General features: G+C 45.9%; 1 protein-coding gene across 2 annotated transcripts in view; it reads right to left on the reverse strand.

The window, feature by feature from the left end:
• Positions 1-26,923, reverse strand: part of ADAM12 (ADAM metallopeptidase domain 12) — a 329,385-nt gene that overhangs the window by 108,002 nt on the left and 194,460 nt on the right. For both annotated transcript variants that reach the window (XM_038579090.1, XM_038579089.1), the window contains exons 4-5: positions 17,359-17,437; positions 1,691-1,767 (exon numbers count right to left, since the gene is read on the reverse strand). In XM_038579090.1, the coding sequence (XP_038435018.1) occupies positions 1,691-1,767; positions 17,359-17,437 (156 nt within the window). The remainder of the gene's footprint in view (positions 1-1,690; positions 1,768-17,358; positions 17,438-26,923) is intronic.

Here is a 26,923-nt window from a genome sequence, read left to right on the forward strand (position 1 = left end):
ACACCGGGGCTCAGGGAGGTCGAGTGACTTGCCCACTGTCACGCAGCTGGCTCACTGCTCGGGCTGCTGTGCGTCGGGGCAGAAACACCCGCCGTCGGCCCCAGATCATCCGTCTTGAACTGGTCACTCCCCTCATCCCAGATGCCCTGAGCTCTGACCCCACGCTGTCCTTCATCTCTGTTCACCTCTGTCTCCCCCAGGAGCCTGAGTCTGCTTTTCCCATCAAGACGGGACCCTGTCCCCACACAGCTCTTTAATCCTCTAACTGACCCCGTTCTCACTCTTCCCATCGTCCCGCTCACCTCCCGACTGTGCTCTCGGGACTCGCGGTCTGTCCTCACACTACCCTCCCCCTGACCCTCTCCTGAACATCTCTCCCCTCTGCGCCCTGCTGAAACCTGGCCGACCCTGTGACACCGCGTCCCTGACAGCCTTTCAAGAAGACACTTCATTGTTCAAAGTCCCTCCCTCGTGGACCTCAGTGCCTCGAAGGGGGCAGGTGTCCTCTCTCTGCACATCATCACTTGCAAACGCTCTCCTCCTCCTCCTCCTCTGCTTCCTCCTCCAAGTGCCCACCGTGCCTGTCGGGCCTGCATGTGTCTGGGAGGGCCTACCCCGTGAGTGACTTTGCCACGGCTTCCTCAGTCATCACTCACTCAGGAGGAGGAGCTTGGTCCTTCCTTGGGGACCAAGTCCCCAGTACCTTGGGGGAGTGAGTCTTTTGGTGGCGAAGGCAATGGTCAGAAGCTTATGCAGATGTGAGAGGCACTGGCCTCACTAAACCCTTGAAGAAGTTTCTGGTCTCCCGCAGGTCTGCAGGTGCCACGTCTACCTGGGCTCCCATCCCTCGCCAGGGTCACTGGGAGGGCGTCTAGCTGAGCTCTGCTTCTCTGCACATACGCCCTACAGCGTGTTTTCAGCCCAGTAGCCGGAGTGCCCCGTGTCAACGTGAGGCCAGACTTCAGCATAAAGTTCCCGTGACCCCCGTCGTAAAGAGGGGAGAGGCCAAGGCCCCTCCTTCTCCCCTGACCACAGCCCCCCCTCCTGTTTTCCCTGCTCCGCCGAGCCCCGCCGGCCACCTTGCTGCTCGGCCAAGCCCGGGCATTGTCCTGCTTCAGGGGCTTTGCACATGCTGTTCCCTGCACCAGGAAGGCGCCTCCTGCAGATGCCGCACGGCTCACCCCTCCCCTCTTCAGTGCCGGCGCCCAGGATGTGCTCAAGGGCCATTTGCTGAAGGAACAGCAACAAGGTAACTGTTCGCACAGCAGATCAGCGGACGCCTCAAAGTTCCACAGCGTCACATAAATGGAATATCAACAGCGCTTCCTAAAGGCAACAGTGCGCAGAAACGTGTGTGCACCCTCCATGGGGTGAACCAAAGAGATTTAAGTCTCTGTCTCCTGACGTGCAGAGACAGAAGGATCAGGGGACACAGCAAAGCCTTACGGTGAAGCGTATGATGTGACGCTGTTTCTATTAAAATAGGCAAACACACGCGTGCCCAGGACTTGGCAAGCGTGGGACGAAGGCAGAGTGGGGGGGGGGGTGTTAGATTTTTGTACATTTTGTTGGATTCCGGTGGGAAACCCTGAAAATAAACCAGGTATGTCAGGGATTGGGAGAGCACATGGGAGAGGAAGGAGGAGGCCGTGTGTGCCAGCCCAGGGCCAGCACCATCAGCACCACTTACCTGAGGCCAGAACAAGTGCTGAGGCTGGCGGTGGAACCAGAATACCCTTGCACATGTCCGTGGTAGTAGCAGTGACCCTAGGAAGAGGAGAAAGTCGGTTCAGTCAGGGTAGCTTCTCGCTCGCTCATGATAAACCAGCTCCTCCCACCCCCTTCACTTGCTTTCAGCCCCGGGATTCCCTTTTGGCATAAAATATTGAACCAGCGGTCTTAATATTTAATGCTAAGCCCGGCGTGACCCCAGCCAGGATCTCTGGCAGGAAGGCCTGATTTACTTCGAGATGATCAATGGGGTTTTAAGTTGCGTCCCAATCCCACTCTTGTCTCTGATGCCCTTCAGGGAAGCTCCGATGCCGAGTGTTCCACAAAACCCAGTGGCAGGACAAATCACATTGACTGACATCCCCTCCTACCCTCCTGGAAACTGTCTCTTGTACTGAGATGAGGACCTCTACGGCCTATTTACGTGCGCTGAGAAATGTCATAAAATGAGGCCTAAATCTCTGGCTTTTGGAAACAGAAAAGCAGGTGAGATGGGAGCTGGAGGGGGCCTCCCTGAATTGCCCAGTCAAGAGCTGACAGTCCCTGTCGGCAGGAAATAAAACTAGGACGGTCTTCTAGGTCTGGGACAGAAGCCCCCGTGTGACACGCCTGCAGGATCCCACTTCTTGAATAACATTGCTGCCTGTGACAAGAAGCCACAGCCTGGCCACTTCCTTACCGAGACAGAGATCTGTCCAGAATCCACGTGGCAGGAGCTAACGTGGCAGCCCCCACTAAGTGGCTGACCCACAGGAAAAGCTAAGCACACTCCGCTCGCCTCACTTGTGGCCTCTGCATGCCAGTGGCGTGGTCTGGCAGGGCAGCGGTGTGGAAGGAGCAGGACAAGTGGACGTTGGGCTTCGGCCTGTCCCTGCTGTGTCTGCTGCAGCACGTGGCTCCTCCACTCGTGGTGGCAGTAACCCACTTTCCCCAGGGCAGAGCTTGGTGTCCAGCTCTCCCGCCCAAGAAAAAGAAAATTCTAAGACCACCTTGACTTTGCTAAGAAAGAGGACTGGCTGGGATGAAGAGGCCAGTGGTCTCCAATAACACCTCCAAAAAGGGGTCAAGGTCACCTGTCACTGAGTAGAGAACAGACTTCTGGGACCATCTGAAAGGCAACTAACTCAAGGAGGGAGATGGGAGATCTGGACTCTTGTTATTTTGACTTTTCTTACTGATTCCGGATTTTCTCCAAAAATTCAGGATTTTAATACTTTGCCTACTACGTGAGAAACGATTTTTGAACTTCCTTCTATCTTTTGTTGTATAGTTTCCAGTTCTTATAAAGAGACATTTTCCATCTTTCTCCTTATGAATTTTATGTACTGCTTAGAGGGGGCCTTCCCCAAGGTCACACATATGTCCTTTTTCTTTTCTTCTATTTCCATAGTCTTGTACTTAGCCCTTTACTCTCCTTGGGATTTATTCAAGGAGTGTGAGGTCAGAATCTAACTGTCCCTCACACACTAAGACCCAGTTGTTCTCTGCTACCATTTTCCCTTTTGTGGTGATTGGAGGTGCTCCGTATCATATATGGGATGCCCACACCATGTGCATGTCTCTGCTTTCGTACCCCATGAGCTGTCCCCATTGAGACAAACCTCCGTGTGTCCATTCCAAGACCACGGCACCATTTTCGTTCCTACTGTCCCATCATACATTTTGATGTCAGGTAGTATAAGTTCTCTGTTTTGATTAAGGTTAAATTCAACGACTACAGGATTCACCTTTTAAAAGCATTTGGTTAACATGTTCACAACGTTGTACAGCTGTCACCACTGTCTAATTCCAAAACCTTTTCATCACCCTGAAGAGAAACCTCATCCCCATTAGCACTCACTTTCCTGGACCTGCCCCTCCTGCCTCAGCCGCTGGCAACCACTAATCTACTTCCTGTCTCTATGGATTTGCTTATTCATTCATTTCGTGTAAGTGGATTCATACAATATGTGGCCCTTTGTGTCTGGCTTCTTTCACTCAGCATAATGTTTACAAGGCTCATTTAGGCTGCAGCATGGGTCACTCCTGTCTATTGCAGAATAATATTGCATGCTCTGGAAATGCCACATTTTGTTTATCCATTCATCAGTTGATGGGTACTTGGGTGGTTTCCACTTTTTGGCAGTTGCGAACAGTGCTGCCACGGACATCCTACAACTTCCCGTGTGGATGCACATTTTTTGGTTCCCTTGGGAATATATTATGATACATGATTTGCAAATATTTCCCCCCACTTTGTGTGTTGTCCTCTCATTTTCTCGAGCATCTCTTTTGAAGCACAAAAGTCGATCATTTTGATGAGATCTTTTTCCCTTCGGTTGCTTATGTGTTTGGTGCTTGGTTATCTCAAGGTGCTGAAGATTTCCACCTATGTGTTCTTTTAGGAACCCTACAAGTAAAAAAAAAAAAAAAAAAAAAAAAAAAAAAAAAAAGGAACCCTACAAGTTTAGCTCTTCTATTCACATCCTTGGTCTACCTTGAATTAATTTTTATATATGGCTTGGAGTAGGAGTCCAGTTTCATGCTTCTGCATGTGTAGATCCAGGTGATCCAGAGCCATTTGTTAAAGGGCTGTCTTGGCAACTGTGTTAAGGGCAGGTTTTCTTTGGTTCTATTCTTTGCTTTGACTATTTCTAGGATATTATTGCCTATTTTCTCTTCCCGATGAATTTCAGGATCAAATTTTAAGCTCTGTAATAATCCACTGAAGTTATTTATCTATTAATAATGTGGTTAATAATCCATTGTAATAAATCCACCAAGATCCATTTTCCTATTCACATACATGGTACGTTTTTATGGCCTTCCATCTAGTCTTGGATTTTTTTCATATTGCTGTCATGAAGTTTTCATTAAGGTTATTCCTAGGTATTGGGTAGGTTTTGTTGATATCATAAATAGGATCTTTTTTCTATTATATCTTCTACATCTATTTTTAATGTAAAGGAAGACTGGGTGTTTTTCTTAACTTATCTCCTATAAGACCATCTTATCAGCTTAGTTTATAGTTTGTATAAACTTAGCCCATCTTGGATTTTTTTTTTTCTGCTCTTGATTATGCTGACTGCAAACAATGAGAGTTTTGTGGCTCTTCTTTTGGCTCCCAATGTTGAGGGGTGGGGTGGGGTGGCTAGGCGTCCAGGGGCCAAGGCAGGAGAGACAACTGCTCACAGAGGGAAAGCATGTGCAGAGATGGGAGGCAGTTAGTTCTACTTGGCTGGAAGATTCTAGGGCAGGAGCAGCCATGGTGAGGCAGACCTGTCCAGTGAGTATATGGCTCAGGGAGGACAGTGGTAGGGGAACACCTGCCCACCGGCCACATCAGGTATCCACCCAGACCTGGCTGCCAGCTTGCCTTTTTAGTGTCCACGTGAAATTACTTTTGAAAGGCTCCACGCCCCCACCCTCCCTTATATAAGTGGACCTGCGTACTTGAGGGAGGCGTGGTAACAATTTTCTAACCATGAGGGGGCCATGTAACTGGATCATAATGTCCCCAGGGTGCCCGAGGGATCCCAGCGGGGAAATTTCAATCCTGGGTGCCCAGCAAGCACATCAGGGCAGAGAAGGCTCAGAAAGCGAAAGAGCAGTGGCTGATGGGTTTAGGCCACCCAGGGTGACCAGAATCACGGATTTTGTCTGTTACCCATCATACACTCCAGATTTTGTCTCATTTTAGAGAAATACGAGATGTTGCACTGGCAGCCGAGTATTGGTTAAACAATTAAAAACCAAATAGCGACAATAATCTTAATTGCTGACCTCTGAAATTTCAAACTCATTTATTTTCAGTCTCAATTTATTTTTTAATAGATTATCAGACGTACTTTCAAATTAAATACTCAGAAATATAAGCTCATTAAAGCATGAGCTGAGAACAAATTAGTATAAAATTAATTTCCAGTTCACCAAGTGGGTTGAAACAGTGCTGATAACAGAGGGTCGGCGGGGGGGTGGATCCTTGCTCTCATGAGCTGGTCCTGAAACCATCCTGCCTCTTTCCATCATTACTGGGGTTCATAACTTATTTCTTAGTGCTGAAACTACTTTTAAAAAATATATTTATTTGAGAGAGAGAGAGAGAGAGAGAGAGCGAGCAAGCATGCACAAGCAGGGGGAGTGGCAGGAAGAGGGAGGGGGGGAAGCAGATTCCCTGTGGAGCAGGGAGCTGGACACAGGGCTCGACCCCAGGACCCTGGGATCATGACCTGAACCGAAGGCAGATGCTCCACCCACTGAGCCCCCCGGGCACCCCAGTGCTAGAACTACTTTCGCTTCATCTGAGGACAGCTAACAAGGCCACTGCTCACTCCTTAACCTCTTAGATTACCAAGTATAGTGGCTAGAACTCCAAATTCCAGATTCTCCAGGACAATTAGAATTTCATGAAGTTTTAATTTTTTCAATATGATTCAGCACACGCTTAAACAACCGTGATTTCATTTTCAGGATGCAGCAAGTCATATGGATAACCTCAAACTCAGAAAGACATGCTCATCACACCATGTACTGCATAATTGGTTGTGAATTTGATTACGAGGAGTGGAAGAGATGTAGCCTTGTGCTCCCTGGGAGGTTTCGCCCCCTCCAGCGGTGGCTGAGGCAGGGGGAGCAGTCCCCCACTTGGAGCTGGGGGGGGTCCTCCAGGTGAGTGCTGCCACCATACCAGAGGGCCAGGTTGCCTCTCGTGGGCTGATGCTAAGAGGTAGGATTCCATCAGGCCCTGTGGATTCGCAAACACCTGGCCTGTTGGCTGCGAGGGTGACCGCGCCAGTGAGAGACACAGCAGGCATCCATCACACCCTGGGAGGTCCTGCGCCCATGGCGCACTGCAGCTACGATCCCAGCACTTCCCCTTGCGAACATTCCCGAAGCATCCCCTTCCACAGCCTCAAGAGTGCCAACTACTATCTCTTTTTTATCACACCCGTGTCTGTAAAAGGCGTCGCTGAATAGAGGACACTGTCCCGCTAGCACGTCGATGCTGCTGTTCTGCTGATCCAATACATTCTGTTTCTACCAACAAAACATAACACAGAAAACAGTCCCAAACATGCATAACCACAAAATTACATCTTTTCCTTTACAAAACCTCTAACTATGTATTTTATATACTTATTACTTAACCTAATGCATTTCCCCACTCCAGTAAAATAAATTTTCCTTCTGTTTAATACTATCAATCAAATGTAATGGTGGGTAAGAGGGAGATGGAACGAGAACACTTGGGCCTCAGAAGAGTAGCCCTCCACCCTCTGCCATATGGGAAGCAAAGTACAAATTCTGTTACCCAACTCTCAGCAGACTTGAAAGGGATTTTATCTGTTTAAATTGCTAACAAAAATGGCCTGACCTTGTGATTCCAAAGGAAAGGGAGCAGACAAAGCCTGTTAGGGAGGATGCTGAGCAAAAATTATCTTCCATGCCACTTTTCCTCAGGAAGTTGACGGCCACCCCCACCCGCCAAGGTGCATCATATGCAATGTGCCCAACTGCCTCCTCATGTTAGTATTGGAATCACACAGGGTTCTAGCTGAAAGGGTGCTTCAGGTCGTCTAAGGCCAACCTTCCTCTTTCAGGCTACCCCCTTCCTGAGCAGCTATGGAAACTGAGGCCCCAACGGGCGAAGTGACTGTCAAAGGCCATGGGGTTGGTCGGTGGCACAGCAGAGGGACTGACGTTTAGACCTGACTCCAGGCCAGACGGCTTCCCTCTGTGTCTTGCTACTGTGACCATGTGCCCCTGTAGGTCTCTCTTTTTGGACAGAAGCGATCACCTAAAATCCAAACTTAGATGCCTTCTGGAATCCAATAGAGCCTATTGTAATGGCACTCAGGGAATTGTAGGAAAGTGAACTGATTTCCAAACTCGCAGAGAGCCCTGCAGATAGAGGGAGTGCAAGGGCAAGCAAGTGTGTGTAGGTCTGCATGGAAGTGTGTGTGCGTGTGCATATGCGTGCATGTACCTACATGTGTCTGCATGAGCTATTGGCCTGCACTTCAGCACAACCATGGTCTAGGCCGTGTTCCCTCGTATGGAACATCAAGCCCCACATACCATGTGTTTGCTTGTGGTAGTGCAGTCAAGCAAAGGAAAAAGTGATTTTGCAGCCCCGTGCGTCTCTCTGGCTGGGCCACGTTACGCTCAGCCTTGAATGCGGGACAGGATCGCTGAGCAATAAGTCACCACGCCCATACTCCCAGGGCTATCTTTTGCTCTCAGCTCTAACAAGAACCATGTCTGGTTAAACGACTATAAAGGACGAACCTCAAGGGCCATTCACATCATTTCGCTGGGCTGGAATTCTGCATCAGGGAACACATGCTTAAGAAATCATGTTCACGTTCCTCGGGACCTCCCAGCAAACTGGGCCTGGAAACAGGATGTCTGCAAGAATGAGAGCGCTAGATGGATCCTGAGTGGAGAGTCTTGGAATCCGAGAAGTGGAGTCTCAGTTTTTAATCTGTAAAATGGGAGTGACACTTACTGCCCAGGGTTTTAGGGATCCAATAAACATTTCACAAGGAAACAGTCTCTGAAAAGGCACCGTCAGAGATCTTGAATGTGAAAATAGGTATTGTAAGCCCACTGTGCCATAAACTCAACTTTCCTCCGCGCTGAACCCTAGCTCTGTGTATTTTTGCTGAATGCATGAATGTGTGTGAGAGCAATGGACACAGTGGAGAGGAGGGGGCTGATTTTCTTACAGTCCTGCATGGGTTCCAAACCCCCAGCTGCAAATCTGCTTGCATGTTGTGTGGGACTTTGTTGAACTGTGAAAGCGAGCAGGAGTGGCCTGTTGGCAGCCAGGTCGGAAGAGCGGAGGGGCCAGTTGCCATTTCACGGGGACGCCTGTACCTGAAGAACTCTGCTCAGCACTGCGCATCACCCCCTCTCCTGGCCGCGGCCCACATTCTCATCCTGCTCTTATGATATAGAGGGACTTCCAAAGGAACATACGGTCCAGGGTGGCTATGAGTTGTTGTGGGCAGTGGTACCGCTGGCTCGCTTTCCTAAAGGCCTGACTGTGTGCCAGGTTCAGTGTCTGAGTCATGTTCACATTCATGGCCGGTTAAGTGCTTCAGCTGGGCTTTGAACCTGGGCAGTCTGCCTCCCTGGCTTGTGATCCTAACCTTACACACGCTGCCTCCAGACGGAAGGCCTCACTCACAGCCTTCCTCTCTGACAACTTTGGAAAAGGAAAGTCGCTCAAACCTGGGGTTCCTCTGGGAACTTGTTCCAGATTCCACATGGATTTGGCGCTTCTGTTGTTTGGCTCCTAGAGTATCGTTGCGATGGGCCCGTCATGTCGTCTGTAGTCAGACTGTGCTCACAGAGACTGTGTCCTCCTCCCTTCTGTGAACGGCCACAAAGCACTGGACCCTTACTGATCTCCATTCAGTTGGGCCTCAGAGCGATGCACTTAGTGAATTCCCAGAGGGCTGTTGGGCCTTTTCTCTCCCATGTCCCAGGACTGCAGTTCCACAGGACATCCTCTGCTCTCTCCCAGAAGCATCTGCTGGGTGTCTCCTTTCAAACGAATGCTAGTCCATTCCCTAATCCACCTTGCTACAGTTTTCTAGACTAATTCCATTACCACAGCCAGGAACACCTAACAGAGAGCCTTCTGTGTTCTGTTCCAAATGAATCAGGCAGGATCACAGTGGCCAGGAGCTCCAATTTTAGAGTCTGACTACATGGTCTTGAATTCTTATCAGCTCTGGGGTTGATCTAGTTACTTAACTCTGCTAGGTTTCAGATTCCTTATCTGGCTGTAAAAATAGCAAACACTGATTTATTGGGAGGGTCAAACAACAAAACGTCTATGCCTTGCATATCCCTGGTGCTCACTTAATGCTAGCAGGCGTCATAGTGAGCACTCAGTATATGTTTGTTGTCGAGTGAGCATCTGAATGAATGAGTGATGCACACATGAAGAAGGAGGTATATCACCTCTGAGGAATGTGCATGCTGGTTTAAGAAGTCTGGACTCGATGGAGGGGGCATTGGGGAAGCTACTGATGATGATCGAGGAGGATCAAAGTAAGTGCAACAGGAAGTGGCACAAAGAGAAAGATGTTCTGGAAGGACAGGACTGCTGAGCCAGGAAGAGGGGCTGGATTGAACCCAGGGGATACAGGAAATGGAGAGATAAGGTCAGATGGCTGTGACGTCTTGTGGTGGAAGGCAGGGCCTGCGCTGGGAGCAGAAGGGTCCATGGACAAGGAAAGTGTGGAAGATGCGGTGGGGCAGGGTCACCATGGGATATCGTCAGTGCCCCAGTGGGTGGAAAAGCAGAACAGCCACGTGGGGAGAGTGGATGGATTGGATGGGTGTAGAGTACAGTGAAGGCAGGGAAATTAAATCCATTTTAAAGTATTTCTCAAGAGTCTGATAACAAGCCTTTGCTCACACCTGCTACACTTAATGAATGGCCTGCGACTTCCCTCCTACATCCAGAGTCATCTTTTCATACATTTCATGCTAACTGTTGAGGGGTGAGGTTGACTCCCTAAGATCCACTTGCCCTGAAATGTTTAGTCCAAGCCAACTGCAGACATTCAACTCCTTTTATTTATTTTTTTCAGAAAGGGAGAAAGAGAGTTGGTGAGGGAGAAGGGCAGAGAAAGAGAGAGAGAGAAAATCTCAAGCAGACTCTGTGCTGACCATGGAGCCTGATGTTGGGCTCGATCCCATACCCCTGAGTTCATGACCAGAGCTGAAATCTTAACCTACTGGGCCACCCAGATTTCCCTCTTTTTTTTTGATAGAAAACATTTGCCATGGAAATGGATGGGATGTCACCCAAACAATACTTTCAACAATCAAAATATTGGATTCCACATCTGCCTGATGGTTAGCCTCACTTAACACTGACTGGTCTCCTATTGGTATCCTCCCAACGAATGTCTTATTAAGTTTTCCCAAGAGAAACACATACAACAAATGGAACCTTTTTGGGAGTGGCTCACGCATCTAGGGTCAGACATTTCCCTTCTCCATCCCCATGGCCCAGGCCTCAGCAGCCATGTCCCCTCTGCTGGGCTTTAGGCTTTTCCACAAGAGCCAGCTGCCTCATCTTGCCGAATCCCTGCTCTTGCTGTCTCTGTTTACCACTTTGTGTGGTAGCCAGTGGGTCTTTCAAAGCCTATACTGGTCATGACACCCCCCAGAGTTGAGACCCTTATGGCTTCCCAATGCTCCTCCACAACAACCAAATGCATCACCATGACCTCCAAGGCCTACACGTTCTGGCCCCTGACAACTCTTAAACACTTCCCTGCCTACAAGTAAAGCTCAGCATCAGCCTGGAATGTCCGTCTCTCACCCGTCCCGAGTCGTATCTCAACCTTTGGATCTCAGGTCACGCGCTCCTTCCTCCATGAAGATGTCCATGATCCCTTAGACCAGATGAGGCCCCTCAACCTTTCCTTCAGCACACTTATCACAGATTTTTATTAGGTTTGAGATACTTGGAAAAATGTCAATCTCCTCCCTCTAGCCCCATCGCCTAATCTATATTCAATGCCTGCTGTCCCCTCAGTGGTGGCCATAGTGTCTGGCCACGTGCAGGTGCTCAGTTAGTGCACGTCCAACAGATGAGTGTGCATTTCCACCCATCCAGCCCTGACAACCCTCGGGAGGCGTTCTGGAGCGTTACTCTGGCCTTTCCCCGAGTTGTCTTCTGGGATGCAAATAGCACAATGTCATGTGCATCGTCTCCCACAGGCCTTATTAAAAGTAACAATATAAAACATAATCTTCCCTCAGATGTGGCCGGCAGAGGATAAAACCACAAATATTTCAGCCTGTCAGGACAATGGAGAGATAAAAGACAAGCGATTAATTCCAAAATTAATATCAGCCACTACGCGGCATGTCAACCAGCTTACGCTGATGGTTGAGAGATGAAATTTTAAAAAAGAGGGTACTACAGCCAAAAGTGGTTCTTATTTTTTCATAATCTTAAATGGAGGAAAATTCATAGTGTGCTGACTTTAGGGGGTAAGAAGATGAGTCAGCACATTTCTTTTTTTGTTCTCCAGCCTGATTCAATAAAAACAAAACCCCAAAAGCTGCGTCTGTCTCCTCACCACGAAAGATAATACGAGGTCACGGACTCTCCTCAAGGGGGTTTCTGCTGGGAGGACCAGCTGTCGGGGGCTGTGGGTTCTCTTTAGTGGGGAAGACTGTTCACTCCTTATCTTTACAGTAACACGGCTGATGGCTCAGGAAGGGGACAAAGTAGATGCTGGAATACAAGACAGGTCTTCCTCTTTCTAATATGTGCTTGCTGTTTCTGGAGGTTTTGGACGGGGGTGGGGGGGAGTTAATTACCTTCAAAACAAGGGGCTTCTGGTATATTCTGTTAGAAGATACAACTTTGGCCGAGGTGGGACTGAGGCATCCTGCCATTTCCAACCTTCATCTCTACTGCTCGGTTCTTGCTAGCCAAGCCGTGGGGCTCATCCCAGGGAGGCTGGGGATGCAGGGCACTGTTGCTGAGAAGAGTCCATGCAGGGAGTGGGCAAGGCTTAGCCCCCACTGACTGAGGGAGGACGGCAAGGCTAGACTCATGGCCTTTCCCAGCATGGGCTCTCCCCGCCCAATGAGCAGGGACTGGGGCTTTCAGGCCTGCTGGCTCCCACCCCCTTCTCCCTATAAAGGACACTTCCATGCAGAGGAACGATGGAAGAGAAGGGATGGAGCAGACATCTGCCTGTCTGTACTGTGACTTTGTAGAAAAATGAGAAGAAAGAAAAACATAATCCCCCCACCCATCACAGAAAATAGAAAAATACAGAGTTTCCCCCCCTCAGAGACGGACACTGTTAGCATTCTGGCACGTGGCCTTCCAGCTAGTCTCATAGACATCTACCTTTGTAGCCTACAGACCGCACCATCCGAGCCCCTAACAGACCTGCAGCTGTCAGGTCCTCGTTTAACCTAGTCTTCTATCTCTTCTTCTTTCTTATTTGTCTTCCCAAATGAGAAAAAAAGGACAAAAATTGCCTAAGAAAAGGAAAACTAGAAAGGGAGATTGAAACCAAAAACATAAAACAAGTAAAATAATTTTGGGACCATATCTTACACATTCTGGGTGTGTCCGTGTTAGACACTCACCCCTCCTATACAACGGGTAAGTGGAGGACTCAAGAATTTATATGCTTAAGAGTGTATTTTATTCATCCTATATCCTCCCAGGCTAACAGTGTTGGCACACAGAAGGTGGTTAATAAATTTCTCTGGAGTGCATGAGTAAATGAATGAATGGAGGGGCACCTGGGTGGCTCAGTGGTTGAGCATCTGCCTTCGGCTCAGGGCATGGTCCTGGGATCGAGTCCCACATCAGGCTCCCCTGCAGGGAGCCTGCTTCTCCCTCTGCCTGTGTCTCTGCCTCTCTCTATGTCTCTCAAATAAATAAATAAAATCTTAAAAAAAAAAAAAAAAGAATGAATGGATTTTCGGTGGCATCAACCAAGATGCTGCAGTGGCTACATGAATCAGTATTGGAAGGTTTAGTCTATGCAGTGTGATATTTGGGGACAGAAGGGAGATATGAGAAATATTTCCCACCTGTAAGAGCTCTTTTAATCTACATAATAAATAGTATAGATATTTGAAGAAATATATCAATTATAATAATACTTTTCATCTACAGATATTAATACATTAAATTATATTATCCGATACACTGATGTTGAACTATCTTCACATTCCTCAGGTAAGTACAATTTGGTCACAAAGTATTTTTAAAAATCTGTGCTGGATATGATCTGCAAATATTTTATTTAGGATTTTTGCAACTATGTTTATAACTGAAACTAGTCTATAATATTCATGTTGTGGATGCTCTTTTTCTGAGTTTTGTAGTTCCTCTCTCCTCCTTTAGAAAATTAAAAAAAAAAAATCTCAAGAACTATTTGGTCTTTACAGATTTGGTAAAAGTTACCTGGTAAAATATTTGGGTTTGATGTCATTTGAGGGGGGGAGATTACAAAAATACTACTTTTTATTTAATTTCTTTATATGGTTATATTTACATTTTTGTTTTATCTTGAACAGTGTTAAGGATTTCCCTTTTTTTTTTTTTAAGGAAATGGTTATTAATGTTGATAGCATTCCTGTAATTCTCAAAATCTCCGAATGACAATAGTTATGTCCATCTTTTTGCTTGTAATACTGTTCCCTGGGAATTCTTCATTCTTGATTAGATTTGTATTTTATTCATTTTATTAATATTTTCAAAGAATCATCTTCTGGCTTAATTGAATCTCTCAATTATTTTGGTCTTCCTTTTCATTAATTTCTGCTCATCTTTTAAAGTTTTCATTTCTGAGAGCGGTATATTTAAATCTCCCTCTCTGGTTGTGGATTTGTCAGTTTATTTTAATTCTTTTGATTATTGCTTCACATGTTTTGAGGCTATTTTACTGGGACACATACGTTCAGTTACTTTACCATCCTTTTGAATTGCTCCTTTTCTCATCAAGTAATCAACCCCGTTATCCATAATAATGTTTTTTTGCCTTAAGATCTAGCTGGTCTGGGGGATCCCTGGGTGGCTCAGCGGTTTCGCGCCTGCCTTTGGCCCAGGGCGCGATCCTGGAGTCCCGGGATCGAGTCCCACATCGGGCTCCCTGCATGGAGCCTGCTTCTATCTCTGCCTGTGTCTCTGCCCCTCTCTGTCTCTCTCTTTCTCTCTCTATGTCTATCATAAATAAATAAAAATAAAAAATCTTTAAAAAAAAAAAAAAAAAGATCTAGCTGGTCTGATATGAATGCTATGACAGCAGCTTTCTTTGGGTTAATATTTGTCTACTACACATTTTCTACTCCTTTCACAACCATTTTGTATGTTGAGTGTGAAGCTTGTAAAAATTATGTAGCTGGATTTTAAATTTTAAGCAGATAATCTGTTTTTACTTTAACAAACAGATTCAATCTATTTACATATAATTAGAATAATATGTTGACTCATTTTTATGTAATTATTTTGTGTTTTATATTTACTCTGCCTTTCAAATCCTTTTCCTTCTTTCCTGGCCTCTGCTGAGCTGATACATTGTTTTTGTTCACTATCTATTATTTGGAATTATACATTTTGCTTTTCTGTTCTTTTAAGAGTTATACTTAAATTTGCAAGATAGTTATCAAAATCTATAACCTGCATCTCTGTTATTTTCAAGTATGATACAAGTTCTTAAACTGTTTTAAATCTTCTCTTTGCTTGCCTTGTCTTAAAACATCCAAATTTAGTCATTATTTTTGTAATTATTACTTTAAATAGCTTACTTAGATTTATTCACATGCAATTATTTGGCTTACTCTTGCCTCTAACATCCTACCCTTGTCTCTTATGTTCCATTTCTTTCTTAGTACAAGAGTCTTTGGTAGATACTCTCTGTTAAAAGTGGAGAGGAGTAAATTCTCGTTTTTGTGTGCAAATGTATTTTATTATTATTTTTGTATTTCCCCTTGACTCTCTGAAATTTTAATTTTGGAGTTGCCGATAAGAAGTCTGTTGTTGGTTTTGCACAAATGTCTCTTTTCTCTCAGGTGGTTTTACGATCCATCTTTGGTGGTCTGCAGTTTTACTACAAGCCATCCTCGACAGAATTTATTTGCACTCTTCCTGCTTGTGATGCATGTCTTTCTTCAATTCTGGGACATTCTCATTACACTGTTTAAACATTCACTCTGGAATTTTTCTTTTTTTAAAAAAATAGATTTATTTATTTTAGAAAGAAAGTGCACAAGTGGGGAAGGAGGAGGAGGAGGAGGAGGGAGGGAGGGAGAGAGAGAGAGAGAGAGAGAGAGAGAGAGAGAGAGAGAGAGAGAATCTCAAGCAGACACCGTGCTGAACATGGAGCCCAACATGGGGCTCAATCTCATGACCCTGAGATCACAGCCTGAGCTGAAATCAAGAGGCAGACGCTCAACTGACTGAGCCCTTTCACTCTGGAATTTCTATTAGGCCTATTCTGTTCTCTTTAAAATATTTACGATTTTCTCTGATTTTTCTATTAGCTTGCATTTCCAGAGGGGCCGATACTCTTGTTACTCTTGTCTACAGATGCTCACTTACAGTGGCTTTTCTCACTGTGTTTTGTAATTTTGATTTTGATCATCATTATTTGTTTTTTGCCATGGGCAACTCATGTGATCCGGGTTGTAGAAATATTTCCATAGAACTATTTTGGATTGGCTTCAGCCCAGGGGACCCAGGATTGCTGATTTGAGACCAATCAAGCTATGACTGGTCCCAATATATTTTTGAGGTCAATATATTGACTGGAAATTGCATTTCTATGCAGGTTTTAGAAATTTAAATACCAGTCCACCCCCCTGCAAACATACTTATAAGGTTGGCTGGGGTTTCAATTTCTCTATTTTTTTTTATGAGATCTTTCTTCAATACAGGATCTTTTAAGGCAATTCCTTTTGTTGTCCCTTCTCTGGACTAGGGTTTTTTTCATACATTTTTTTTTCACAGAGGAAGCAGCTCTCTGGAGGCCCAGTTCTTGTGGGACTCTCAGTTGTAGGTGCCCATTTCTCTTGTCCCAAATCCCAAGTGCCAGGTAGCTCTTTGTGGTCCCATGACCCCAACTCACCAGCCTACTGCTCTGGGCTTACATCCCCTCTTTGTTTCTGCCTCCAGGGATTCCCTGGACTCTTTTAAGCTTGACCAGGCTGGAATATCAATGCCAGGTCATTCCACAAGATTGCTATGAGTCCGAAGGTATCAGTCTATGCTTGCCACATGCCAAACATGTGATGAAGAAAACAAGCATTGGCATAGTTTAGAGAAGGGAGAAATCCCTGCAGACAATCAAAGTTGCTTGATGATACTTCGACTGCAAATGTAAAGTCTTTTTCTAAGCTTATTCTTTTTAAGACAAATATCCATAGCTTTTTTTTTTTAAGTAATTTTCTTAGTCCTGAGAGGGCAGTACCTCTCTTTAATCACACACAGGCTGAGCACAGAGAGTACCCAGTAAGTACTTGTTAAAGGATCAAATAAAATTAGCATCTTGTCCATGTTATATATAAAACTTCAAACACCAGGAAAGCTAAAAGGCAATAAATGCTGTATTATAATAACAACCATGATATAGAACCATCTTATTTATGGTGGATTTATCTTTTATATAAATAAATGGCTTATGCATTTATTTATGGTGGATACACTTACAATAGGTAGGTTACATTTCCAATAGGTGGGATACATTTATAGGTTATGCAGAGTCAGTTTTCCTTCAAATTTCTTCAAGTTACTTGGAGGGTAACACAGCTAAGTTCAGCCTTGTGATGACCGCTTTCCAAGCCATCTTGAACTTTGGCAAGGTTTTCTAGCAAGGATTTGCCTAACTGAGCATCCCCTAGTTATTGGAAGGTGATTTCAAGGTCAGCTGGATCTCCAAGGACTGTCCTGGTGTGAAGCTGGCCAAGGCCAAGTTTTCCTGGAGTTCTAATGCAATGCCCAAATCCTGAGTGATGCACAGGCTCTTCATGGGATCTGAGTGAAGAACCTTGGGTGTGTGACTTTCCTAGGATAAAATGGCTGCAAAGTTTAAGCACAGATTTGATAGCACGGTAACATGGTGGTCTTGCAGTGGGACTTACCGTGTAATTTCGAGTGAAGGATATATCAGTACCATCTTGCAGATAATGAGTTTCTGTGAAACTGCTAGCAATGAGACCTCTGTGGAAAAATACAAACAACACAGAAAGATGAGTGTAGAGTTGTATTGATATGTTGCTTGTGAGTTTCTAGGCCATGGGGCAGCCAGCATTTGACCCATCCTTATTTTACAGATGACCCAGTGAGGCTCCCAAATGACCTTCCTCTGCTCAGGAAGGAGACAGGAGGAGACCCAGATGACGGGATTCAGACGTGTGTGCTTTGAACAATAGCTCCCACAGTACGTGCAGAGCCCTCCAGCACACTCTCTGGTGTGCGCACACTCACATACATACATGTGCACGTGCATGCTAGAGCATGCACACAAGCACACGCTCTTCTACAAATCGCATGTACAGGTTTCCAGGTTGGGAGAATCACCTGCCTGGCAGTCACCAGGCTCTGCCATCTAGAATCAATGGCTAAGCCACCTGCTGGGAAAATAATTCTGGGTTCACTGCATCGCTCCTGCTGGTACTTGTTCAGGGGAGAGAAATAGCTGTCATTATGAAAATGTCAAAGAAGAGTTTAGAACAACAATGAAATGTTAAAAGCAGTGCTACAGGTGGTAAGGAAAAATGATTTCGGACACACTGAAGTATTGAATTTCTACGATAAATTGAAAGGGGGAGAAAAAGTCCTATTTATCCCAACTAAAATTGTATGTGGTCTACTAGATCTTCACTGACGATAGTAAAAGCACAAGTTTCTTAAGGTTTTAAATTATTTTGCAGTTTCTTTTGTAATATGCGCTATTTTATTCTTTTCAACAGAGCTATGACAAATGTTTCCTGTGTACCTACTATGTCCTAGATGTGGTGCCAGCTGGTGAGATACAAAGATAAATAAGGATATGGTGGCCTGGTGCGGTGACAGGGGAAATACCGCTCAGCATGGGCAAGGCTGCCACAGAGGTAGGAACAGTCTTACTGGGGGAACGGAATAAGGCAGGTGGGATACTGTGGAAGGGGAAGGCTATACACAGGGAACCTGCAGATGGAGCAGCAGATGGCCAGGCAAGAGAGGGGGTAGGAGGAGGGAATTCCAGGCAGAGGATGGCAAGGCCAGGAGGCCTAAAGTCTGAAATCTGGGAAGCCACGTTGGTGCAAGATGGGGAAGGGCCCTCCGACATGGAGCCTGGTTGTATCTGCCTCGGCAATGAGGAGTTGAGGATTGTTTTACATACTGAGCTTTGCAGGAGGTGCAGCACCTGCCAGTATGGCTGTCAACCTGCCCATCCGCCGCCCCTTCGGAGAATGAGCTTCACGCAGTTGGTCATGTTGGGGTCACTCCACTTCCAGACCAGAGATGAACCTGGGACCCAAGCGAGCCCATCACAAATCTCTACCACAGCATGCTGTGAGCTGGGGCTTCCAGGGAAGAAGTCTTGCCTCTTTGTTCTCAAAGCTCCAAAAATACACTCAGTAGGGCTTCCCTCAGCCTGGTCCCTTGCTTTACGAGGATGCTGCCCAGGGTACCGTGGCCACCACTCGGCTCTGACAGAGGGGAGTAAGGCGGAGACTTTCCAGGTGTGTTGGAGACCTGCTTTGCCCCCTTCCCTTTTCCCAATAAACCCCCCTCCTTTGCTTCAGTTGGCTAGAGTTAGGTTTGGCAACCAGGGCGCTGACAAACAGGGAAGAGACAGCAGTGGGAAGTTCTGGATGTAACAGATTAGGAACATCTTCCTTACAGTCCATCTCTCTTGCTTCTCTCCCAGCCATGTCCAGAGCTGAAAGCAATCTCCCTGGTTTACATGGATTCCGATATATTTAGGATATGCCTGACTTAAGTCAGTTAGACCCTCACAGTGGTCTGACTTGTGCTCTACTTACCAGCGGGTGTTGGAGAAGCGTGTGCCAAAAATGCAAAACAGACCATCTCTCACACTCACAGATAAAGGGCCATGGATCCTCCTGTGTGCCCCCCACCCCTTCACTCTGCTCAGGAATACACAGATTGTGCTGGGGGAGGTTACGTCCCTGTTCCTTTTGGTCTCAGATCCCCATTTCCTAAGTGTCCCTCTCACGAGCTGTCAGAGGAACCTCTGGACAGGCTCAGGGCCAGGGAGACCGCAACCCTGCTGGGATGGGCAGGGGCGGGTGGGGGTGTGTGTGGGAGGATGGTGACCTTGGGGAGGGGCAGTGACTGGGGAGACCAAGGAGATGGGGACAGAACACGTCAATGAATCTTTCCAGAGGGTGGCTCTGAAGGGAAGCAGAGAGATGGGGTGTGGGGTCAAAGGGCAGGGTCATGTAAAGGGATGGGCTGGAGGAATGGGGATGCAGAGGGGGCAGGGCACAGCTGCAGGGGAAGGAGGCACAGAGCACAGGGGCCATTGAGGAGGGGCCAGGAGCTAGGGCCTGCAGGAGGTGAGGCCTGCAACAGCCTCAGTCTCCTGGTGAAGGAGCGGCTTTGGTCAGCTCCATGATCACAGATTGAGGAGATAAAGAAACACTTAAGAGAATTCAGTTATATTATAATTACTTACATTATTTGCTGTTTGCTCATAATTTTATTATTTTACTTATATCTTGTTAATACTTTAGTAATTCCACTCCTGACAATACTAAATTCTTCCTTTGAATGAACCTAATACATAGAGTTGTAATATACGCAGGAATTTGTGGAGATAAAATTTCTAACAGAGATAGCTTTTATATGCTGTAATTTACAAACAGATATCACTTAAAGGCTTTCTAACTGGAAGCTAGTTTGGATGGCTGTCCAAGGAGAAGACACACTTCACGTGTGAGTGACATGGAAAATCTGCCAGGAAAGCCAGGAACGGGAGAACATGAGCTTTGGTAGACGACAGTCAGCAAACTTGTGGACAAGAGGAATTTTGGGGTATACCAGCAGGAAGATTACTCGTAGGGTTTCAGAATGTGGCTCTGTACAAAGACCCATGAATACTTCTGCCTTTAAAAACCTTTAAAAACCTACTGCTTTATTGTACTATTAGGTATTTACCCAGAGGACATGAACATCGTGATTTGAAGGGGCACCTGCACCCCAATGATTATAGCAGCAATGTCCACAATTGCCAAACTATGGAAAGAGCCCAGATGTCCACGCACAGATGAAAGGATAAAGGAGATGTGGTGTCTGTATACAGTGGAATATTACGCAACCATCAAAAGGAACGAAGTCTTGCCATTTGCAACAATGTGGATGGAGCCAGAGGGTATCAAGCTGAGCAAAATAAGTCAGAGAAAGACAACCATTTGATTCCACTTGTACATGGAATTCAAGAAACAAAACAGATGAACGTAGGGGAATGGAAGGAAAAATAAAATAAGATGAAATCAGAGAGGGAGACAAACCGTAAGGGACACTGAACTCTAGGAAACAAACTGAAGGTCACTGGGGGGGGGATGGGACAATTGGGGGGTGGGCACAAAGGAGGGCACGGGATGGGATGAGCATGGGGTGTCACAGGCAACTGGTGAATCACTAAACTGTACTCCTGAAACTTACTGTACTATGTTAACTAAATTGAATTTGAATAAAGAATTAAAAAATACCTCTACTTCTTTTCTGTGTTATCCTAACATCACTTAAACAAAAATATCTCAGTCATACTCTGAGCTCTAGAGAGTTCTTCAGCATCACTGTAGTTTCCTTTGTCGAAAGAGGGGGAGGCTGGCCGCTGAGTAACGCCTGAGCGTGTCCCCTAAGCTAAGACACTGGTGACACTCCATTTTGAGTTTTTCTCCTAGAATCTGGGAAAGAAATGGCCCTGAGTGCAGGCCCAGGGATGGCGCTGTGGGTGTTAACCTTCTCAAAGGGAGGGAGGCACACAGTCAGAACAGACGCTCTGGCTCTGTGGGCAGGGCCAGGAACCCAGAACTCAGGGACGCCAGACCTGCTCCTGCCTGAGTTTCCCATGACCTCTGGGGACCCTCTGAACGTTCAAGCCATGGGTCTGTGCTTCCACACGGGGCCCCAGGGCCTGGGTGTCCACGGGTCACATGTTGCACAAGAGGACCCACGTCGCTCTCTGTGCTGGATCTCCTCTCGGTGCTGTACAGTCCACCTCACGTTTGCCTCAGGCTGTGAGGAGCTGAGGGCAGTGATGGATCTGTCCAGATCCCACTTTGGGGTCATGCACCCCCCAGCTCCAAGCCCTGAATGCCTTCCCTCTGTGCTTGGAATGAATTCCCCATGCCTTCCACGCTCTCCCAGGTGCTCACGACCCTACCCTCCCAACACGCCGTGACTGCTTGCCTGTGACTCAGTCTACCCCAGCCAACACTGCCTCCTGGCATGTTCTCGAACATTTCACAACCTATCTATCCCACTTGGAACCTTTGCATTTGCCCTGTCCTGGGCCCAGAACATCCTCCTCATGGTTTTTCATGGAGCTGGCTCCTTTTCATCTTTCAGGTATTAGTTTAAATATCTTTGCAGAGGGGCCTTCCCTGATCATCTTACCGGAAGTGGCCTCCAACACCACCACTCCCCACATCATAGAACCCCTTTGGTTTCCTTGTCTGTGTCCCCCTAAGATTATAAGCCCCAGAAGAGGGCTCTTTTGCTCATCACTGCGGCCCCATGCTCAGTCCAGGCCCTGTGCCAAGCCCCTGATATACATCTCATTTAATCCTGATTGTGCCTAGTATCTGGCTCTTTGGGTTAGAGTCCATTTTTTTTGTCCCAATCTAAACAAGGAAACTGAGATACAGGGAGGTTAAGTGACTCACCCAGGGTCACATCATCTGTGGTGACGTTTGAGTGGCTTTGGGGCAGAACTTGCACTCTTAACCACTCTATGGCACCATCTAACAGCAGGTGCTTTGCTAAGTGCCGGACAAAAATGTGTCAAGTAGAATAACAGATGGACAAATGGGTGGATGGGTGGGTGGATGGGTGAAGGAGTGAATTTCAGGAGGATGCTGTAGGCATAGTCTTTTTGGCTTGGGCTATCCCCTCCCAACCCAGGTGACCTGTGTCTTGTGTCTTTCTTAGGAACCATGATTTGCTGAGAAGCCACAGCTGAAACTGAGAATGTGGTTGATTGAGGCTTTCTGAGATATGTGTCTAATTTAAAAGGGCTAGAAGTCAAAGGTCCCTTGAGAAAACAGAGAGGCAGGTGGACAATGGCCGTATTGGAAATGTGATAGCAATGGGCCCATTTCCTTTAGATTTCCCCAAGGAGAAAATCCAATTAGATGGATCCTCTGTGTCAGCAAATGAAAACAGAAGGTGAATGCATAATTTCATGAGAACGTCACGTCCCTTTTCTCTGCTTATTAGATGAGCTGATCTAACACAGAATTCTGTTGTTCTCTTCACCAGAAAATAAAATGCCCGAGAGTTGATTTTGCTACTTTCCATACGTTTTCCTATTATAAGTGACACCTCAATGTTCTCTCATTTAATATGTATTGTGCTGGACATTGGGAATAAGACACCCCACAAACTCATCATATCTGGTGAAGGACAGACCCAAGGAGTGATGAGAGCTCCATGATAGAGATGTGCCCAAAGCATTGGGGGAGTTCAAGGAAAGGTTTCTAACCCAGACGCCAGCCTGGGGGAGGTGGTACCCAAGTGAGTCACGGAAGATGGGAAGAAGAAATAAAGTTGAGAGGGGGTAGTGAGGTGGGAAATGGAGAGGGATGAGGAAAAGAATATTCTAGATAGGGGTAACCACATCCTCAAAGGCACAGGAAGAGCAAGCTAGTGGAGATGGGCACGGGAAATGTGGAGCTAGGCGGAGTTCCACTTGTTGGAATGTAAAATATGAAGTAGGAAGACACACTGTTGCTCAAATAGGTAGGCTGGGGACTAATCCTACAAGTTGCAAGTGTTGCTGCCTTATTCTGTGTGATAGGGAGCCATTAAACATGGCAGTGACCTGAGCAGACATAAGCTTTGGAGCTAAGGCCACTCTGACCGCCATGTAGATAAGACTTCTGGGGAAAGAAACAGGGGCACCTGGGTGGCTCAGTTGGTTAAGCATCTGACTCTTGATTTCAGCTCAGGTCTTGATCTCGGGGTTGTGAGTTCAAGTCCCACACTGAGCTCCACCCTGGGCATGGGAGGAAAGGAAAAAGAAGGAAACAAAGGGCAGCAGGAAGCTGCTGTGAGCCTCCAAACAAATGGCCAGAGCAAGATATGAGCCTTCAGGCTGGGAAATTCAGACAAGGGCACAGAATTGGGAACCTCAGTTAACAACTGAGATGGGTAGTAGTTCATACAGGAGGGAAAGGAGATGGTGAGATCTGCTTGGTCATGTTGAGCGTCAAGTACCTGGCAGACATGCTCTTGGATGTCCAGCAGACCACTGACTCCCTGAGTCTACGGTTTAGGGAGAGGCTTGGAGTGAAGACAGAGATGGAGACACTCAGACAGCACCTGCTTTCTTTACAGGGGAACAGAGAAAAACTTGTCCTTTCCAGTCGAGCACTGTATTTTCTGATTTCCAAGTCTTTGGGTACACCTGGCTGGAAATGATCATTTATGATCTACATTAAGGCACTGCAGTGTAGATAACATTTTTCCTTATAAAATTTCTCACATTTCTGAAATGATTTGTGTATTGAAATAAAAAACAATTACCCCCAAATTGCCTTTTTTAATATTGAAATGATCCCACTCTAAATTTACTGTTATATAATGTAGTTATATAGTTGGAATGAGATGGATTTCATCACAATGACATATTTTATTCCCCAGAGCATAGGAGAGCAGTATGAAACACCTACTTATTTTTTCTTCTGGGATCCCTTTCTCTGCCCTCCCTCCATTAATGCTTCTCCTGTGTCTGCCAGGCTCTGTGACAGGACTTTCCTTGCTCTACCTTGTTTCTTGGTGACTTGTCTTCTCCCACATTGGGTTGAGCTAAGGGGCAGAACCTGTATCCCCAAGCCAACATAAAGCCTAGCACACAGGAAGCGCTTCATAAATAAACGATGACAAACGCAGAATCATCAGTAGAGAAAAGCAACCCCATTTGGACAGAATGTGCTCAAACTAATTGGATCAATTAAAAATAAAAGAAATACGGCTCCAAACTGTGGTCACCAATCCTGGAGGGGCTCGGAGGTAGGGGCTGGTCACATTCACTCCCTTGTTATTTCAAGAATTCTAAATGTTGTCAGGTCGTCAAGACCAACCTTGACAACTTGTCACCAATTTCAATTTCAGAACTGCTTAAATGAGGGGAAAGAAGGCTAAGAGATTGGCATCAATTATTTAGAATATGGAAAACTCATTGATGACATGTCAACTTTTTCCTATTATTTCTTTGAAGACTATACATATGGTTTAAGGATTTAATTATTCTGCGCAGCATATTCATGCAAAAGCATCGCAAGACAGCTCTTGTTTGTCAATTATACCAGCAGGCACCACAGATACTCTTTGCAATTAAATCACACACACACTTGTGATCTCTCTAGCAAACCCATTTGGTATTCGAAGCATCCAACCCAGTTTTCTGCTGAAGATTTACTTCGCTACAAGTTATTATTCCCCAAATTACCAAATCGTTCATATATAAATTTGGGTAATGGTTTTCTTTATAAGAATTTGGAAATATAGCTCTGAATACATTCATATGAGGGATAAAGCATCTGGAGCTTCAATAAAACATAACACATAATAAAAACCATAATTAAAAATCATAATCAGTTACTAAAATGAATATCCATTATTGAAAATGATCTATTCCTCAAGCAGAGCGAAATAAATACTGAGAAAATATCGCGAGGAAACCCAATATGTACCCAGACTGGATGCTTCATACCCTGAAAGAACTCCTGGTTTTCAGTGAAAACTTTGCACTGGCTGCCGTCATGGGACTCCTCAGGCTTATATAATTGGCTCTTCTGGACTCTTTCATGGCAAGATCAGACAACTGAATAATTCTCTATAAAGACGGTGCAGTGAGGTATGAAATAAGAGAAGGAAAATGAAAAGTAAGAAGAAGAATCCAAGACCTGGCATTTTCTGTGTCTCGGCTTTGCTTGAACTTCCTCAGAGCCTAGTCCTTGCAAATAGTTATGCTTTCTGTTCTCCTTTAGGGAAAGTCATCCTGGTAAACAACTGATGCTCTGGCTTCTTGATTTGGGGAGTGAAAGCAAAGCCCCATCACCATGACCATTTATGACTTGTCGTCTTCACCAGCACTGCCATCTCCCTGCTGATGTTTGTTTACAGAATGTCAGGCCCTGGGACACCTGCTTTTCAAGTGCACTTTCGAACCCTGTGGTGTAGGGACAGTTACTATTTGCCTGGCAGGGAAGAGGGAAACACACAGAGAGGTCAGGGGACTTGTCCAAGGCCACACAGCCAAACCAGTGGAGACTGAACTTGGCTCTGTTTGACCTAGAGTCCACCTCATCCTAATCACTGGTTGGCACTGCCTCGCCAGGAAGAAACGTCAGCACGTGGTTCTTAAAGTTTGAAAAATTAGTGGCAAATCATATTGTATCTTTTCCTGAAATAATTTTTTCCACACTGCAAAATGGGGCTTGTGCTGTCTCTCATAGCACTCCATCCAATTTAGCTACAAAATTCAAATTATTCTTGGTTATGATTTTGGTATTTGGGCTCCTAACTATTTAGAACCGTACAACTGAAAGAACAATGAAGCATTTATATTCTATTTTCTTTTGTTATTCTCTATTTGCTAAAACACTCAAGATGATTAAACAACTTCCCCCCACCGCCAGAATAAAAAAAAAAATCCCTTTCCCCAGCTCTTTCTCATTTAGTTTCACTAACTATAATAGATAAAACTGTTGAGACAGCACTTTAGCAACTGTAGGGGACAATTATGTTCCCTGCAAAATAATTTCTTAATGTACTGCTTCCATTTTGCCACAAATACATAGAATTTTGGATTAAATCATGGGGCATTTATACCGAAATATGTTATTACCATCACTTGGGGCTCTTCAGATGACGCCATCCATCCACAGGGTGAATGGATTACATGTGCCACCAGGGACAGTTATAGACTCGGTAGAGATCTGGGTAAAAACAGTGGGGCCTTGGTGCTAAGCATTATCTGAAACCAGTTGAGTAGGTTTGGCCCCAGCAGCAAAGCCAACCCTTACTCATGTTCTAACTGCCCATCGTGCCCTGTAATGCAAGTGGTATCTATGGCCACAGCTCACAGCGTACCCATGTGCTCTACAACGTGGCAGGACATGTTCTAACTAGTGGCTCTTTAAATCTTAACGGTGACTATTTCATAAATGTAGAAACTGAGGCTCAGAGGTGTTCAGAAATTTGTCCAAGGTCACAGAGGGTGGCAACAGAGTGAGGTTGTTGGATGCTATCACACCTTACACCCAGCCTCATGACCAGCCTCTGGTCATCACCTGTATGTGGAAAAACATGCATGCTTCCATACTCCCCAGCCCAATGAATTCCTGGTTGATTATTTTAAGGAACATAGGACCAGATGGAACAACTGAATTCGGTGCACAAGGGGATGAAAGCCAAGGGGAAGTGCCTCTAAGTGAGTGATGTGAGGGTTGGGGTGGGTCTTCC

The sequence above is a fragment of the Canis lupus genome, chromosome 28 (genome assembly GCF_011100685.1).
Source record: "Canis lupus familiaris isolate Mischka breed German Shepherd chromosome 28, alternate assembly UU_Cfam_GSD_1.0, whole genome shotgun sequence".
In the NCBI taxonomy this organism is placed as follows: domain Eukaryota; kingdom Metazoa; phylum Chordata; class Mammalia; order Carnivora; family Canidae; genus Canis; species Canis lupus.